Raw genomic sequence first — 16,573 nt, forward strand, 5'->3', positions numbered from 1 at the left:
AGGAAAATGGTTTTAACTTCTGATGCATTGTTACTGGACACTACCTGGTTTAAATTAAATAGGAGATGGGGATTATTGACCTTGCATGTCGGTTCCATGGAGGACGAGCCCTTCTGGTGCCAGGGCTTACTGGGTCCTTTTCAGGGCTGCTCAGCACCTGTGGTGTCTACCTGACTAATCCCGCTCTCACCTTTGGCTCCAAGAAGCCAGAGCACGAATGGCAGTCACACCCTAGTAAAACCCACAAATGCGCCCGAGCAGCTTCAGGGTAACCCTTCAGTGAGGGAGGGGTTTGTTCGCCCCAAGCGCATGAAGACTTCCCCCGGTGGAACTGGCAGAGGAGAGCAGTTCTAATGACCACGAAGGAGGCTGCAGCAGGTGCTGTTCAGACGTCAATGACTTCATCACGTTGTTTTGACTTTTGTCCTGCCACTGGACTTTGATGTCTCTGGAAGAGAGAGAGGCTGACGACTTTGTGCAAGGTCTGCCTCGCTGAAATCCAGTTCGTGAGTGAGTCAAGACGTCGTTGGTCCCCTTTGAAAATGAAGGAAGGGTAGCAGGTACCTGTCAGAGGACTCTCAGTGATCCATAGGGTCTCTTGGTGGCAGGAACCTTAGGGTCAGGTCAGCCTCTTTCTGCAGATGAGGAAACTAATGTCCAGAGGCAGGGGACACAGCTTGAGAGTGCAGACAGAAGCCAAGACTAGAAACTGAGTTCTCAGATTCCACATCCAGTGCTTCTTCCACCAGACTGTACTGTCAGGCCTGTGTTCCTGATGGAATGGTTCCAGCTTCCTTTTTTTAGCTGCGTTATTTTCAGTCATGAAGAGACAACTCCTGTCTGAGGGATATATAGAACAGCTTTCCTCTTCTGCCTATGACTGAATGGGCCTTGGATGAAGAATTAAGAGGTGTATATTAAGAATAAAACAGGACGTCTGAATTTTCAGTGCTAACCTTTTCTGTCTATGGCAGAGTTTATTTCAAACAGTAATAGGATATATACCTGTAAGAGATAAGGCAATCTTTGATTAGTAGGGGTTTTTTTTTTGGAGGGCAATTGGGATTAAGTGACTTGGGCCAAGGTCACACGGCTAATTTTTTGTGTTAAGTGTCTGAGGCCAGATTTGAACTCAGGTCCTCCTGACTCCAGGGCCAGTGTTCTATTCACTGCGCCACCTAGCTCCCCCCCCCCGTAGGTATTTTTAAATCAATATTTCTGAAGCTGACTGCACTATGTCTGACATGGTCCTCCATCCTCATGGCTCTTCACCATTAATGACTCAAGTGGAGTTATTGAGCTAAGAGTGTCACGTATGTGACTGTTGACTTGATACTTTGTGCAGTGACCCACAAGATAGCAGGGCAGTGTCTTTGTAGAGAGATTCTTCTAGTTCATTCCATGTCCGGTTCATGTCACACTCATCTTTTGGGGGCAGCGCTGTGAATTTCAGTCCTAATTTGCTTGATTTTTTTTACATCATGGCTGTGAAACATCCCTTTTAACATCTGCTTGTAAAAAATAGAGGAAGGTCATTGAAGCCTATTGGAAGGTACTTAGTAAGATGCAGAGTTTTTATTTAAAGGACAGAGGGAACAGAACTTGTAGCCTGGGCAGGGTTTCTGACCGGTTCGTTGGAAATTAGAGCCCCTCCCTGACTGGTCCTTGTGGGTTCTCCTGAATGGCCCTCATGATTTTCCTCAGTTTGGACTGAGCTCACCAGTCCATCCTTGACTAATATATAATGGGAGGAGAACCTGCCATATCAGGAATAGAAGAAGATCCCAGAGAGGAATACCCTCTGCCAAGTCATATTGGCTCCTTGGCCACACAAAGTAGCAAAGAGTCTCTGGGAGGTCTGGGCCTTGGCACGGATCCAGTGGGCATTGCACAAAAGCCAACTCTTCACACTGTGTTTAGCATTGCTTCAGCAGCAGTTTAGATGAGAAAAGTCACCAAGACCATGAAAGAAATGCTTTCATCTAGAAGGAAAGTCATTTGGGGCATTTCAAAATCATGCTGCTTTTTTTTTTTTAAACTAGGTATGCAAAAATACACATTCCAATCATTGCCTCAGTGTCCGAACATCAGCCCACAACATGGGTGTCCTTCTTCTTTGATCTCCATATTCTCGTGTGCACCTTTCCAGCAGGCCTGTGGTTTTGTATCAAAAATATCAACGATGAAAGAGTGTTTGGTAAGAGAAATGTTTAGAAATACTTTGATTTGAAATAATTGCCTGTTTTTTTTCTTGATGAAGTTTATATTTGTAAATCCTATCTTCTACAGTTAAGCAAAATTCTCCCTTGTTACATAGTTTAAATTTTTTATATTTAAAATCCAGTGTTAAAGTTAGTTGTATTTTTATAATTCTGTTTACATTGCTAAGCACTGAATCGGTGTACAGAAGTTAATGTAATAGCCCAGCCCTTCTTGTGAGAGCAGGAAGTGAATTCTGTGATATTTGAACAAACGGCTCCACTTAATGATTTATTACTGTCTGTGAGCACTGAAAGCATAAAGTGACCAGGTTGCTCCCATCTCAGTAATAAAAATCAAGGCAATTTCAGATGATCTTAAGTTGAGAGTGTTTAATGTGATTTAAAAGTAGTTTCATGGTACTCAAAGCTTTTGACTAACATGGCTTCAGTATTGATAATGACTGTGGTTTACCAGTATATGTTTTACATATTTATTAACCATTTTTCTAGCATTGTCTCAATTGCCTTGTTTTTTTGTATTATTTCATGTTTTGGTTCATAACATACTTCCATTTTATTTACAGAATGTTAGAAATTTGAGCAATTTTCTCTGTGGTCTGTGCCTAAGATTGTAAGATTCTGGCTTAAATTTCCAGACCTTTGTCTTCAACTTAGAATATATTCACTTGAATAAGATTACCATGATAGCTACCAAGCAATGTGTAAAACAAGACTATAGCGCATCCCTAGAATTTCTTGTTGGAGAAAATATTTGTGTAAAACGGAGTAAGTTCTGTTTTTAAGCAAAGCACTTTCTTGGTCATAGGATCCTAAATTGAGGCAACAAAAGCATGGGCGTTTTGGGCCAACAAAAGAGAAATAAGTCGTAGCACAGAATATTGAAAAACCAGATAATTGGGCATCATTCCAAAACAGAGAGAGTCAGCAGAATCTGGGTGTCCAGGCAGCCCTTTCTAAAGGAAGCACAGGTGTCGTGGCATCCGAGGATGCTGGGGGGGCCTCCACCTCCCTGAGGACTTTGGTCTGGGTGTATGAGCTTCCACCGAAAGGCAACAAGACTGGAAGAGACCTTGATGGGAAGAAACCAGAGCAGAAAGACAAGATAGAGGTCGCCGGGCCTGTCCTTGGCAACCCAAGATGGGCATGATCTTTGGGTTGGCCCCTTAGTTAAGCTTTAGTTAAGGGGCTCAGGGTGGAGGGGGTGAGGCTAGGACTTACATGACTTCTCAGAGCTCTTCAACTCCAATTTGTCATCCTACCCAAGTCTATAACAAGGGATGGAAAGTCCCCTAGTGGCTTCCATTCATGGCTCTGAAGAAGATGGTGCCATAGACCTGGAACACTGACCTAGGGCCATGAAAGTCACTTCTCTGTGATTTCATGTGGTGTCCAGGAGTTTCCAACCTGCTTCCAGATCTCTCAGCAGTGACTTTGAGACACTACAGATTTCACTTAACAAATGGCATTATTTTCATGTTGTTTATTGCTCTTAGAATAGGCTTTACTGCAGAGTTTTGCTGTGGAGGATTTGTAAGGATTGACACTGCCTTACAGGGCCTTATGATGTCTTACATAAGTGCGTTTTCCTCTAAAGGCATAACAGCCTTAGGAAATCATCACAATTGACAAATGTGAATGAAAGGAATCCCCATCTCCCTGGTAACAGCCCTGAAGTCTGAATCATGGCCTAGGTTATTAATTGTTGGAAGTTCATCATAAGTTATGGTTTCTTTAGAGGAATATTTGGTCTTTTAATCAATGTCTCAAAGCTGAGTTTCCTACTTTCTGTCTCGTCCCAGTGGCTCTGTATGCAATCAGCGCCGTCTACTTTGCCGGGGTTATGGTGCGCCTGATGTTGACTTTGACCCCGGTGGTCTGCATGCTCTCTGCAATTGCCTTCTCCAATGTCTTTGAGCACTACCTGGGAGATGACCTCAAAAGGGAAAACCCGCCTGTGGAAGACAGCAGCGACGAAGACGACAAAAGAAACCCAGGGAACCTGTATGACAAGGTAGGCCATCTAAAAGAAGCCCATGCTTCTAGACACGCCTCTAGATAGGGGTGGAGATAGCACCGGACTGGTTCAAGGAACCACTTTCAGGACATTGGACCAAGTGCTGGTCCCCAAGGGTTATAGTCAGTGTTTGCTGGAAGATCAAAGTTGAAAGATCTTGCTCAGGTGTGAGAGGTGAGTCAATGCCTTGGGTAAAGTTTTGTTAAAAACTGTTGCTATTTGGTTTTAGTGCAATGTATCATCAAGACAGTTGTCCATTATAGTGTACCTCCAGCCTAACCCACTTCACCCCTGATGGCAGATGAGTTTTATCTTTGTAAAGGGAAAGAAAATACCCCCTGACCTATGGGAGCCTGTCTGGAGCAGAGCTTTCTGTTGACTGGGGTGAACTTGGCTCCCTGCTGCTATGTTGGGGTCTTCCTTCCCAGCAGAATATCAGTATCAAGCAGGAGAGGGTGGGGCAGGGGCGTCTCCTGCTCTTCTGCCCATTTCAGATTGAGCCTGTGAGTCCAGGCTTCTCATCTTTGGTAGATGATCCCCCATAAACGCCAAGTCCACATTTTGGTTTGGGTGTACAAAGCATTGCTTGTCCTTCGGTGGGAGGTGATTGGAGCACGGCTAGGTCTCTTTCCTCAAGAGGATGAGATGTGCTGTGCTCTCAGAAGGGACAAGGGCCCGGCACATGGCTGTGGAGACATGGGGGGTAGAATCTTGCTCTGGGGCTTCTTGCCTTGAAGCTGATTCAGAGCTTCTGCCCAAGGTATGGGGCGGGGCGAGGTGGTGTGAAAGACTTGGGTAGAAGTGGGGATAGGCTGCTTGTGTGACATTTCTGAAAAAATAGAAATAAAAGTGACATCTTAACAAACAAGGAGGAGCAGTGAGTTTTATAAATATTTTTTTGTATCTTCAGGCAGGAAAAGTGAGGAAACATGTATCTGAGCAGGAAAAAACTGAAGAAGGCTTGGGGCCCAACATTAAAAGCATCGTCACCATGTTGATGCTTATGCTGTTAATGATGTTTGCAGTTCATTGTACGTGGGTGACGAGCAACGCCTACTCCAGCCCCAGCATCGTGCTGGCCTCTTACAACCACGACGGGTGAGGTCGGGGGCCTCCCTTGGGGGGGATGACGCCCTTGAGAAGCGCCCCAGTGCTCCGGGAGGGGCATCGTGACGAGGCCGCGGTCCCTTGTGACTTCTGTCTAAACGCGCTCGGCCGTTTCGTTTCAGCACCAGGAACATATTGGACGATTTCCGGGAAGCGTACTATTGGCTGAGGCAGAATACCGATGAGCATGCCCGCGTGATGTCTTGGTGGGATTATGGCTATCAGATCGCCGGGATGGCCAATAGGACGACGCTAGTCGACAACAACACGTGGAATAACAGCCACATTGCACTGGTAAGGGTGCCCTGTGATGGGGACCCTGGGCACTGCCCTGCCTCTCTCAGTTTGGGCAGAGCAGGCAGAATGTGCTTGTTGGAATTGCCTTTGATAGCTACTTTCTTTGGGTGATTAGCTTTGAAAATTGTTTGTATATTGATGCATTCTGAATCTGGACATTGTGTTCTCACTACATAATGTAGCAAAGAAACGTGCCATTACATTTGTGCTTGCAAACCCATGGATTAGCGCCCCGTATGGTGGCCTTAGGAGTGAGCCCAGCTCCCAGAACCAGGGTCCACCCAGCCTGGGCAGAAGGGCCAGGCTGTTCCCCAAGAGAAGCTCATAGCATGAACACCTAACATTGTCAAAACCAAATGAGAAGTGTCTGATTTGGGGAAACCTAAAATGACACTCTAAGTCTTCACATAGGTGAGTTGTTTCTCAGCCTAGAACTCCATTTCTGCCAGACTCTCTAAGACTTAAGGTGTGGGGGAGTTGGACAATAAAATGAAAACTAGTGTGGAGCCCTCAGGAGCCAATCTGAATGCCTTTTTTTTAACATATGGTCTAGGTTGGGAAAGCCATGTCTTCAAATGAAACAGCAGCTTATAAAATCATGAGAAGCCTGGATGTAGATTACGTTCTGATCATTTTTGGAGGAGTCATTGGCTATTCTGGTGATGATATCAATAAGTTTCTCTGGATGGTCAGAATAGCTGAAGGGGAGCATCCGAAAGACATTCGGGTAAGAAACCAGTTAGAAATGGGAAGGATTGGTGGTGCCCGAGAAAACACACGGGAGAAATTAGTGGTCAGTCAGTCGGTCAACAAGCATTTATGAAGCACCTGCTGTGGACCAGGATTGACCTGACTAGGGGGTGGGCCTTTCTGACTCCCCCACCTTCCCACACACACTCGCCTGCCTTATGATTCCTCCTTAATGTTCATCAGCTCTTGCGTCTGTCTCTTTCCACCAGCGAGGCCAGGGCCTTCATTTTCCCTCAGTCCTAAACCATTTCATTCAAAGTGTGTGTTAGGATCGGGCCTTCGTCCCCTCACCCTCAGTGTCTCCCCATCAGCATGCGTCCATCCTGGGCCTGCTAGGTCAATCTCCCTCCGTGCTGTGGTTACATCCAAACCACTTTCCTTCATTCCCCCCTCTCATTGCTCACAGAATTGGGCCCTGAGGCCTTAACCTTCCCAAGCCTGGTTCTGGATCTCTTTACCATCTGCTTAATAGGTTTCATGCTTTTCTGCCTTGGTACCTCCTTTCCTGTTCTAAAATGCGGATGGGATTTCTTCCCCTACACTGAACCTTGCCTCCTCCAGGAAGCCCTCCCTAGTCACTCGCTGGGGAGTGGTCTCTTCTTGCTCTAAATTCCCACCACAGTCCTCTTTGTTCCCCTTGACTCAGTCCTGAGTCTGCACTGTAATGACTTGTCCATGTTTCCCGGCCATGATGGTGCAGCCTGGGCTTGTCCCTCTCCCTGTCCCTCACAGCACCCTGCAGTCCTCAGGCAGGTGTGATGGTCTGTCCAGTGGACTTGTCTCCTCAGTCCGTTCCTAAGGCTTGGTCCTGTCACACCTAGTACTTGGTCACATTTTTATTAGTCCAGAGCCCAGTTGATTCTCATCCAAACCAATGAAGAATAAGAGGGGGATGGGAGTTAGAGATCCAAAAAGTGAGTGCCATGAAGCTTTGGAAGAAAGCTACCCAAACCCCACTGGGAATGGCAAGGCCCCTGCTGCTACCTGACCTGTGCTTGGTAATGTGAGGTCAGAGCCCCCCTGTGCTTCCCCTGCCCTTTATCTATTGCAGCCAACCTGAGGGGCGTGGCTCAGATGGGGCGTGTGACCACCTGTCCATGCAGAGTGACGCTGCACAGATCTTCCTGATGTAGGCCCAGTTCACATGTGGTTCAGCTTTTTAGAAAGCAGAAAGTGTGGTCACCTCCAGCCTCCTTTTCTTTGTGATAATCTAAGGCACTGACTTGAAAGGAGTGTTCTAGAAAGTGACCCTCAGGTGAAGGAGACTGGTCCCAGCAGGTAAAGGTGTCCCCTCCCTTATTCCAGGAGTAAGAGAAGTCTTAACCTTCCGCCTAGACACACACATGGCTGTGTGACCCTGGACAAGTCACTTAGCTTGAGTGCTCTGAGTTCCCTGTGGGACACTTCCTATACTCCCGTAGCTACAAAAGGAATTCACGTTAATTGGTCTTAATTAGATCCCTCTCCTCTTACCCTTAGGGCAGCCAGGTGGTACAGTGGAGAGAACACTGGGCCTGGAGTCAGGAGGACCTGAGTTCAAATATGGCCTCAGACACTTAGTATCTCTCTGACCCTGGGAAAGTCACTTCACCCTGTTTTCCTCAGCTTCCCTGTCTATAAAATGAGCTGGAGAAGGAAATGCAAGCCACTCTAGTATCTTTGCCAAGAAAACCCCCATTGGGGTCTTGAAAGGGTCAGACACAATTGGGAACAGCTGAACTGTTAGCTTTGGCTCAAGAGGTAGAATTAGGCATATTCTTGGACTGAAGTCCTGATCTTCGATTGTTTGAGGCTGAGCATCAGTAGGAATAAAGGGAAAGCCTTGTTGCAGAATCTTGCCATGGCATTCTGTGATTCAGATTTGTCTGTCTCTTTGGGGTGCAGCCCTGAGGGTGGATCTGTGATCCAGCATGACCTTTCCTTCATTCTCTGTCACTGTGGCTTCTTAACACCCATCCAGGTCTCTCTGCCTAAAGTGAAGCCTTGGACAAGCTCAAGGATCCTTGGCTCCCTCAGGCGTGCAGTCAGTCCAGTGAAACCCTTGGGCCCCTTCTCATGGTCAGGTATTTATTAAGCATCTATTGCTGAGTCTTACAGGACAAAAGGCTCCACCAGCTGGACTTATCCCCTGCCCCCAGCTAAGAATGATATTTTTTGCACTTTTACTTTTGCTTTTTTTTTTTAAGGGCAGTTGTGGTTAAGTGACTTGCCCAAGGTCACACAGCTAGTTTTTGTGTTAAGTGACTGAGGCCGGATTTGAACTCAGGTCCTCCTGACTCCAGGGCTGGTGTTCTATTCGTTGTACCACCTAGCCGCCCCTTTTTATGCTTTTAAATAAAGTTTGATTGTATTTAAAAATGTAAAAGTCAGCCCTTTAGTATGTGAGTCTTACTGCACAGACACAGGCAAGGTCTGCCCCCGGGCTGTGGTGAGGCCCCTGGCCCGGCTTATAGGGTGAAAAGCCACTGGAGAGGGCCTAGCACATGGTAGGTGCTCAATAAATGCTGACTATAACAATAAATGCATGAGAATTTTGGTGGGGACTAGAATGAGGGTGGCTAGAAGGTGGTGCTTAAGCCTGTGAGATTTTGCACAAAGGATGCTGCTAGTACTGATGTGCAGAGATGTGGAGAATGCCAGGGTGGCCCATGGGACTAGTGTGTGAGGGGAAGGAATTTTTCCTAAGGCTGGAGAGGCAGCAAAGGACATGGGGTGAGACTAGAGGCAGGATGCAAGAGGGGGGGGGGAGCAAAGGAAGCAGCCACAAGGTTTGGAAGTAGTGGGGGAGGGAGAATGAGGACTTGGCGCTCCGGCCGTCATCTTCTCCTTCAGTGTCTCAGCTTTGAGGGCTTGTTTGATGTGTGGATTGCCTTGGTCAGTGTTTGTCTGTTGTGACTTTATCATGTGTCCGATTTGAAACACATATTTTTGAATTGGGATACCAAGCCCATCTCTGTCCTTCAGTCCTACATCCTAACACACGACCCTGGTAGCTAGTCACTGGATTTGTGCTGGCAGTGTCTTCTTGGAAAAACCTTTGCAAACCAAGGAATACAGCTTCCCTCCACCTCCTGAGTGCCTTCTACAAGAAGCCTTCCCTCACTCAGAGAGAGTGTGTGTGTGCGCGCGCGCATTGACCTGTTGTATCCCCCAGAGTCTTACACGTGTTGTCTTGTTGGATTGGAGCGAGTACTTGAAGAAATCCTCTTTTAAAGGGATTTGTGCACAGTTCTGAGAGCTGAATCTTTATTCTTCCTTACAGGAAAGTGACTACTTCACCCCCCAGGGAGAGTTTCGGGTAGACAAGGCAGGGTCTCCGACTCTGCTGAACTGTCTCATGTATAAAATGTCCTATTACAGATTTGGAGAAATGCAGGTGAGTGGGGTTGTCCATTATTGTGTGATCTCCAGTTGTGGGAGAAGGACATACCCAAAACTGAACATTGGCTTAGTGGTCTGTTCCTAGTCATGCTTCTCGTTTCATAGATGAGCTCTATCCAGCTACTGAATATCAATCCCTGTAGAGTCTTGGCCAAGACTCCTATTTAGGGGAACTTTGTTGTCTTGCAAAGCTGCAGACGCTCCCCGGATTAGCGCTAAAATGCTGGCTCAGCAGCTGAGTTACCAAATGTTAACAGTTCTCAATCTGAAGGCGGACTGCCAGATGGTGGGACACTTCCTTGGGCACAGAGCTTACTTAGCCATGTCCATTGTCCAGGGTCTTCATGATTTTATTTTCCTGTCAGTGTTGGCTTTTGGAGGACAGTGGGAAGGAGTGGAGACCTGGTGATCTTGGGTACACTGGGGAAGAAGGCCATAGCAGAGTGGGGCTCTCAGGTCACCTTGGACCTCGATGTGTTTCTGATCTATGTCCCCTGGGGTCCTGGGCAATCCAGAATGCGCTACACTAGGGGTCCTTGGCTTCAAACTGGGAAGAGAAGTCAGATCTTCCTGGGAAAGGATCCATTCTCCAAGCCAGCTTTAATGACGTGTTCCTGGAGACAACTCTACCAGAAACAGAGTGTCTAGTGAGGAGAGGGTGGGGAGAAGGCCTACCTCTGAGATTCTGGACAGTTCCTCACCATGGCTCACGGTAACCTCGTGAAGAAGCCTTGGCATCCTGGGGCCCACTGCTGGTCATTCCTTCAGCTGTCAGGTGCACATCTCATTGAGCCAAAGTGAAGTCACTGAAGATATCCCTTGTGAAACCAGCAGAACCATCCACGTCTGAGGCGATGCTTTTGGTTTTTTTAATCAAACATTGTACTTAACTGACATATTAGACCTTAATTTACTACTGTTGTTAGAATAAAAGGGTTATATCCATCCCACTTTGAAAGCCAGTTACATCCATTTTCAGAATGGTGTCTGGGCCTTGAGGTGTATTTGCATTTTGTTCTCCACCTTTTGGCTTTGAAAATCTGGTAGAAGCCAAACAGTCACTTGGTTCTTTACTTTTTAAGTCTTTTTTTCAAGATTATTTCTCCTGGGGTCTCATGGGGAATGATAAAGTTACTAGGTAAAGATACTGATCAGTTTATCTTTGAGTTTCTGAATTTCCTGAGCCAGCCCCAGTTTGTTCATGATATGACACTTGGTCTGTGCACATCACTGACAAAGTCGGCCCAGGAGAGGACTTGTCCCAGCCCACTGTGCTGAAGACCTGACTTCTTATTCTACTTGAATTAATTTGACTTGGGGTAGTATTTCTGGGAGATTGTTATTAAACTCCAAACAAGTTTCTGTATTTAAAAAAAAAATTCATTACTTGGCTGTGCATTTACTCTGGGGAGAAGATTGGTTTCCCCAGACTGCCAGGTAACTGACCCCCAAAAGGCTAAAAAAAGATGCTGGACTAGACCTGGTACTGTCATTGCCTCTCTGCCCTCAGGAGGAGGGAGCGCCATCTTGGGGTGGGGCCACTAACAGACATCACCTTTGGACTTCACATTGTAGGTTTGATCTTGGGGGTTTTTCCTCTGGTTTTCTTTAGTTAATGAGGCAAGAGCAGCGTATGTTTCCAACCCTGGAAGTTTGTTTTCCCCTCTAGTCACTGACTCGAATGCCATATTTTGCAGCTGGATTTTCGGACACCCCCAGGTTTTGACCGGACACGTAATGCTGAGATTGGCAACAAGGACATTAAATTCAAACATTTGGAAGAAGCCTTTACATCCGAGCACTGGCTTGTTAGGATATACAAGGTGAAACAGCTGCAGAACCGGGAGACCCTGGACCACAAGCCTAGAGTAACTAACATTTTATCCAAACAGAAGTATTTGTCAAAGAAGGTGGGTTCACAGGGAAATTATCCTAAAAAGGGGGGGTTCAACTTGTCTGGGCACTGGTAAATGACCCATTTCTCCATGCCACACACCCATGTTTCATGCCCACCTTGCCCGTTGGTGACCTTCATGTCCCACGCTGTCTGAGGCTGTGCACGGCGGTCACCACTAGCCCAAGGCTGCTGGTGGCAGCCTCGTCAGCAGCTCTGGGTCACACCGTGGTTTCTTGTGGGTCTCTCTTACAGTTAAAATGCCCAACCACTGAAGCAGTGACATTGCGTATGAAAGGCTGAATTAACCCCAGTGTCCTTGTGGCGTTGAGCTTCGTGCTCCATTGTGAAATAAACTTTAGTCTTCACTTCTTCGTGATGTTCTCCACAGTCTGTTTGGCATGGTCTTCCTCTCTTGGGGTCCCTCAGGAAGACTAGGTTGGACCTTTTTCTAGACCATAATTACTGGAAACCTCATTATAACTGACAGGGATATGAACTAGCACGCGTCTTGTAATCCCGCTCTGCTGAAATCATTGCCTGTTTGAAGGGAGGGGAGGTGGGCAAACATGCGGAGAAGCTACAGGCTTGGGACTCAGATGCCTCGCCCCCTAAACACACGTGCTGTCCCTCAGCGTGGCTTTTCTTACATGTAAAATGATGGGGGTGGAGTAGACACCTCAAAGACTCCTGGGATCTGAAATGGCAAGCAGGTCACACATCTTAAATGGGAACATTAAAACCACACTATGTAATGAGCCCCCTCTGGGGTCTTTTTTTTTTTTTTTTTAATCATGGGTTTTTGTTTGAGGGCTCTTTTTTTCCAACCTTTTCCAAAATCTTGGGCTTCAGGCGCTTATGCTGACCCTTATGAGAGATGGCACAGAAATTCTCTGGTCCTTCAAATCCTTAGGATAATAGGGAATATTTAAGTAGCACCTATTATGCATCAGGCATTGCACTAAACACCTTACAAATGTTGTTTCCTTTGCTGCTCAAACTACCCTGGGAGGTAGGTGTTACCTCTTTTATGGTTGAGGAGATGGAGGCAAAGACAGGTTAAGTGACCTGTTCCAAGGTCACACAGAGATAGTAAGGGGTCCTAGGCTGGATTTGAACTTGGGTCTTCCTTCCTCCAGGCCTGGAAGTTTCTGTGTGCCCCATCTGAGGGTATTGTGGAATGAGCAGGAGGGTACTGACACCTGGGTTTGTACCCACATCTGTTCCCAAGTACTAACTAGTGCCTAGAGGATTTGGGAAAAATCACTTTCCATCCCTGGGCACATTCCAGGGGCTGGACCTTGGGGGCTTAGCGCCAACATGATAAAGTCCTCCTCTCTGGGAGCCTATAACAGAGGAGGACTCGGGGAAAGGTGGTTGGGGGCAGGGGGGGTGGCTAGAGCCATTGCCCAACCTCGAGCCCGTTCATATGCCTTTACAAAGGGGAAGGAGCAGGGGGGAAGGAGGGCTTTGGACAATCCAGTTTAAATCAGTAAGGATAGCCTTTGTTTTAATAAAAAAGAATAATCCAGAGCCCCACCTTTTTAAAAATTGTGTGTTCCCTATACTAAGAAATTACTTATAAGATGGAAAAAGATTCCAAATGGGGCTTGGCATTGCCCTTCCTGGTCTCTTCTTATTTCTGCTAGTTAAAGGGAAAAGGGATGGGGGTGTGACTTTCAGGTGTTTTGCTTTTGGAAGGTTTCCTTCCAGCTTTTTCCATGGCCAAGGTCCCACCCCACCCTCCAACCAAAGGGCAGTGATAACATGCCTTGTGTTTGGTACTTTCACCCCCCACTCTGTCAGCAGAGAAAGGCAGGGCTCCTTCCTGCTCGAGCGAAGGGCCAGGTAGCCCATCCCTGACAACCCCAGGTGCTCAGGGATTTCTGAGATCATACCTGAATCTACACAGGCAGTTAAGCCAGGGTTTGTTACCAGTGTTAAGGGAACAAAGTATAAACAATCTTCCCAACAAAATGGCCCATCTGCTCCATAAAGTCTGTTGGAATAATTAAGTGTTCAGTAGTTAAAGACTGACCACTGCCATGGGACCTGTGAAATGACTTGCCCATCCTCTTCTGATCATCCAGGGCACAGCCTTGTCAGGTGGGCACAAGAGTTAGTATTTAGAATGGTGTCTTAGACTCTGGCATCCTGGGAGGTAATAAATTTCTAGGCTGAAAAAAAAATTGGATCCACAAAACCTGGGGACAGCATCGATCCCGGGGTGGCCGTAGTATGGTGCCTTTTCCAGGGCATTCTAAGGAGAAAACAAACACATGAGCACACTGACCTCATGCCTCACAAAGGCTTCTGGGAGCTGTATCTGACAGCGACCACACGTCTCCCTTCTGGCTAAGCCTCATGTGCTTTCTTAGGCTGGGAACTCCAGGGGGTGTGGCCCTTCCCTTGGGACATTGGTTCATTAGTGAATATGTCCTTGTGAGTGTCCCCATTTTACAGAAAGAACCACCAAAGCTCTGACCGATTCTTAGCTACTCAGACTCACGTGGCAGGGAACGGGCTGGAGATGTCATGGCAGTAGAATCTGAGCTTCTGGATGGCTTAACACAGTGCCTGGTGCACGGCCTGGGGCCTAAGCTCTGGATCAGGCTATTGCAGGACACCACCTTGTGAAAGCCCAGCCCCTGGGGGCAGGGTTAGGGGCAGAGAAGGGAGTGGTGAGAATGGATGGACCGCTGCTAGCCCCAAAAGGCTGCCTGCTCAACTCAAGGTTCGCATGTGACCTGCCCGTGTTCCTTAATGTTGCTATCAAGGGGGAGGCGGGAACATAGGCTGCGTGAGCAGTCCTTCTAACTCGCCGTGTTGTATCTTTTCAGACTACCAAGAGGAAGCGCGGCTACATTAAAAATAAACTACTTTTAAAGAAAGGCAAGAGACCCAACAAGAAGACTGTTTAAAACAGACTGTTGTGAGCACCGATTGCGAGCAGTTGTCCTTGAGATAACCAGTACTTTGCCTTTATTCCAGTCATGTTTCACAACAACATGAGGGTACAGAACCATCACTGGTCCAGAGTCATGTACAAAATTTTCAGGCAATGTCTGATTTAAAAATATTGGCTTATTGAGAACAGCTGTTTTAGATTTGTAATGTGAAGCAAGACTGAGCACTGCTGTGAATGTCTAGCAGCAGATTTGATTTTTTTATTGGTACATATTCTCTTTCCACGCCAAGAATTTGGACTTAACTGCACCAAAGAACCCTCGAATCTGGTCCCTGGCACGTGCAAATTTGTCATTTTTTCTTTTACAAGACCTGCACTTCCTTTGAGATAACCTAAACAGCAATATGTAAAATGCAAATTGTGAATTGTGACGAGCTTTTTAAACAATTAGGAAATGAGTTATAGAGATCTGTACACAGCTATTAGAAATCGGAATGCCCTTCTTGAAATGACGTTTCCATGTTTCTGGATGTAAAGAATGTTTCATCAAACGTGCATTTCCTATTTTTCTGAGGGTTTGCTTTGTCCACAAAGAAGCTGCTGCTAACGCCACACATGGCGTTTTTACGTTAACGTCCAAGCTGTTGCTGGTGGCACTTTCTTTGGGGTCCCCACAGGGCAGTTTCTGTGCACGCTGTTCATTCAAGGGCTAAATTGGTATCCTTGGGCAGTTCCAGAAACTGAACCAAGGACGCTGTGCAAAATAACCTTATTGAACTCTATACAACAGGAAAAAAGCCCATCCTAAAAATTTTTTCATCAAAAAGCCCATCCGGTGTGTGCACGTCCCCTTTGTATGTGCAACTCCCACTCCAGCAACTGGCCCAGGGTGGATATCCCTCCCCTGGATGAACCAACATTTGATGAAACACTCTGACTTTAGCCAGGTGCTCCTTATTTCATTTCATTTCAAAATTGTGACAGGTCTGTCCAATGACACGCGCTCACACCTAGCGGGTCTGGGACACGCACCCTTACCTGCTCCCGGCAGCTTGGGGAGGACAACGTGGAGTTCTCTGCAGCCCTTGAGGGAAAGCGCTTCCTTCCACAAGCTGGCCCACTTGGGGGGTTTTATACATATCTATATTAAAAAAATGATAACTTACACCACTGCTTTTGGTGGAACATGAGGAATAGTATGTACCTTTTATGAAGAAAAACGCCATTTACAACCTTCAGTGAGAATGTTACTGCTTACTTTTCCTTCCCAAAGTGTAGAATGTTTTGTTTTGTTTTGTTTTGGGGGGGGGGTTTGTTTTCAATTTATAAAAACTCATTTTTGACCCTGATGGTTCTTTTACAAACCAACAAAAATGGCTGTAACATTTTCACAAAATAAAGACAAATAGATCTGGATTTCTGACACCTTGTTTTGTCATTTGGAGATTTGGTTTTACTTGGTTACTGCAAGGCTCAATGCAGACACATTGTGATGAGGGGAATAAAGTTCATTCAAGTTTTGTGTTAAGTGTCTGTGTTCTTCTGCCCATCCTTTAATTTATTAATCTTGGAAGGAACTAAAGTCACATTCAGAATTCTATTGTGAGAGGAAGGGGAAGGAAAGCTCGGTGGACTAGGTGAGCTTGCCAGTTCTGAAATCATCCTGCTGTCCTTTCATCCCAATATGGTGGCCCAGCTTGGCCTCCATGCTCCTCTTCCTGCCTGAGCTTGGGTCTTCCTTGATTTGTCTGGGAGCAGTGGGACTGGAGCCCTGGTCTTCCCCCTGCCGTTACCGTGCTGCTCTCCCCTAGGCTTTTTGTTATTTTGTGCCCTGGCCTATGAGGTCACTGTCGTTTGTAGGAAGTTCCTTCTGCCAATGCTGACCTGCTGTTTCTTACCTCTGCGACTTGGAGAGTGAACTGAGGCCTTTGGAGGCTAATTAACTTGCCCAAGGCCCCACAGCCAATATGGATCCAAGGCAGGCTCTGCACCCAGCTGAC

At 46.6% G+C, this 16,573-nt stretch overlaps 1 protein-coding gene across 1 annotated transcript in view; it reads left to right on the forward strand.

The window, feature by feature from the left end:
- STT3B (STT3 oligosaccharyltransferase complex catalytic subunit B) overlaps positions 1 to 15,989 on the forward strand; it is a 102,726-nt gene extending 86,737 nt beyond the window's left edge. The window contains exons 9-16 of the mRNA XM_069088571.1: positions 2,043 to 2,197; positions 4,022 to 4,233; positions 5,147 to 5,334; positions 5,466 to 5,637; positions 6,194 to 6,367; positions 9,653 to 9,766; positions 11,469 to 11,681; positions 14,506 to 15,989. Of these exons, the coding sequence (XP_068944672.1) occupies positions 2,043 to 2,197; positions 4,022 to 4,233; positions 5,147 to 5,334; positions 5,466 to 5,637; positions 6,194 to 6,367; positions 9,653 to 9,766; positions 11,469 to 11,681; positions 14,506 to 14,586 (1,309 nt within the window). The 3' untranslated portion in view covers positions 14,587 to 15,989. The remainder of the gene's footprint in view (positions 1 to 2,042; positions 2,198 to 4,021; positions 4,234 to 5,146; positions 5,335 to 5,465; positions 5,638 to 6,193; positions 6,368 to 9,652; positions 9,767 to 11,468; positions 11,682 to 14,505) is intronic.
- The last annotated feature ends 584 nt before the right edge of the window (positions 15,990 to 16,573 follow it).

Source organism: Petaurus breviceps, unplaced genomic scaffold (genome assembly GCF_028583685.1).
Source record: "Petaurus breviceps papuanus isolate PSGF00001 unplaced genomic scaffold, PetGlider_PUasm1.0 185, whole genome shotgun sequence".
Lineage (NCBI taxonomy): Eukaryota > Metazoa > Chordata > Mammalia > Diprotodontia > Petauridae > Petaurus > Petaurus breviceps.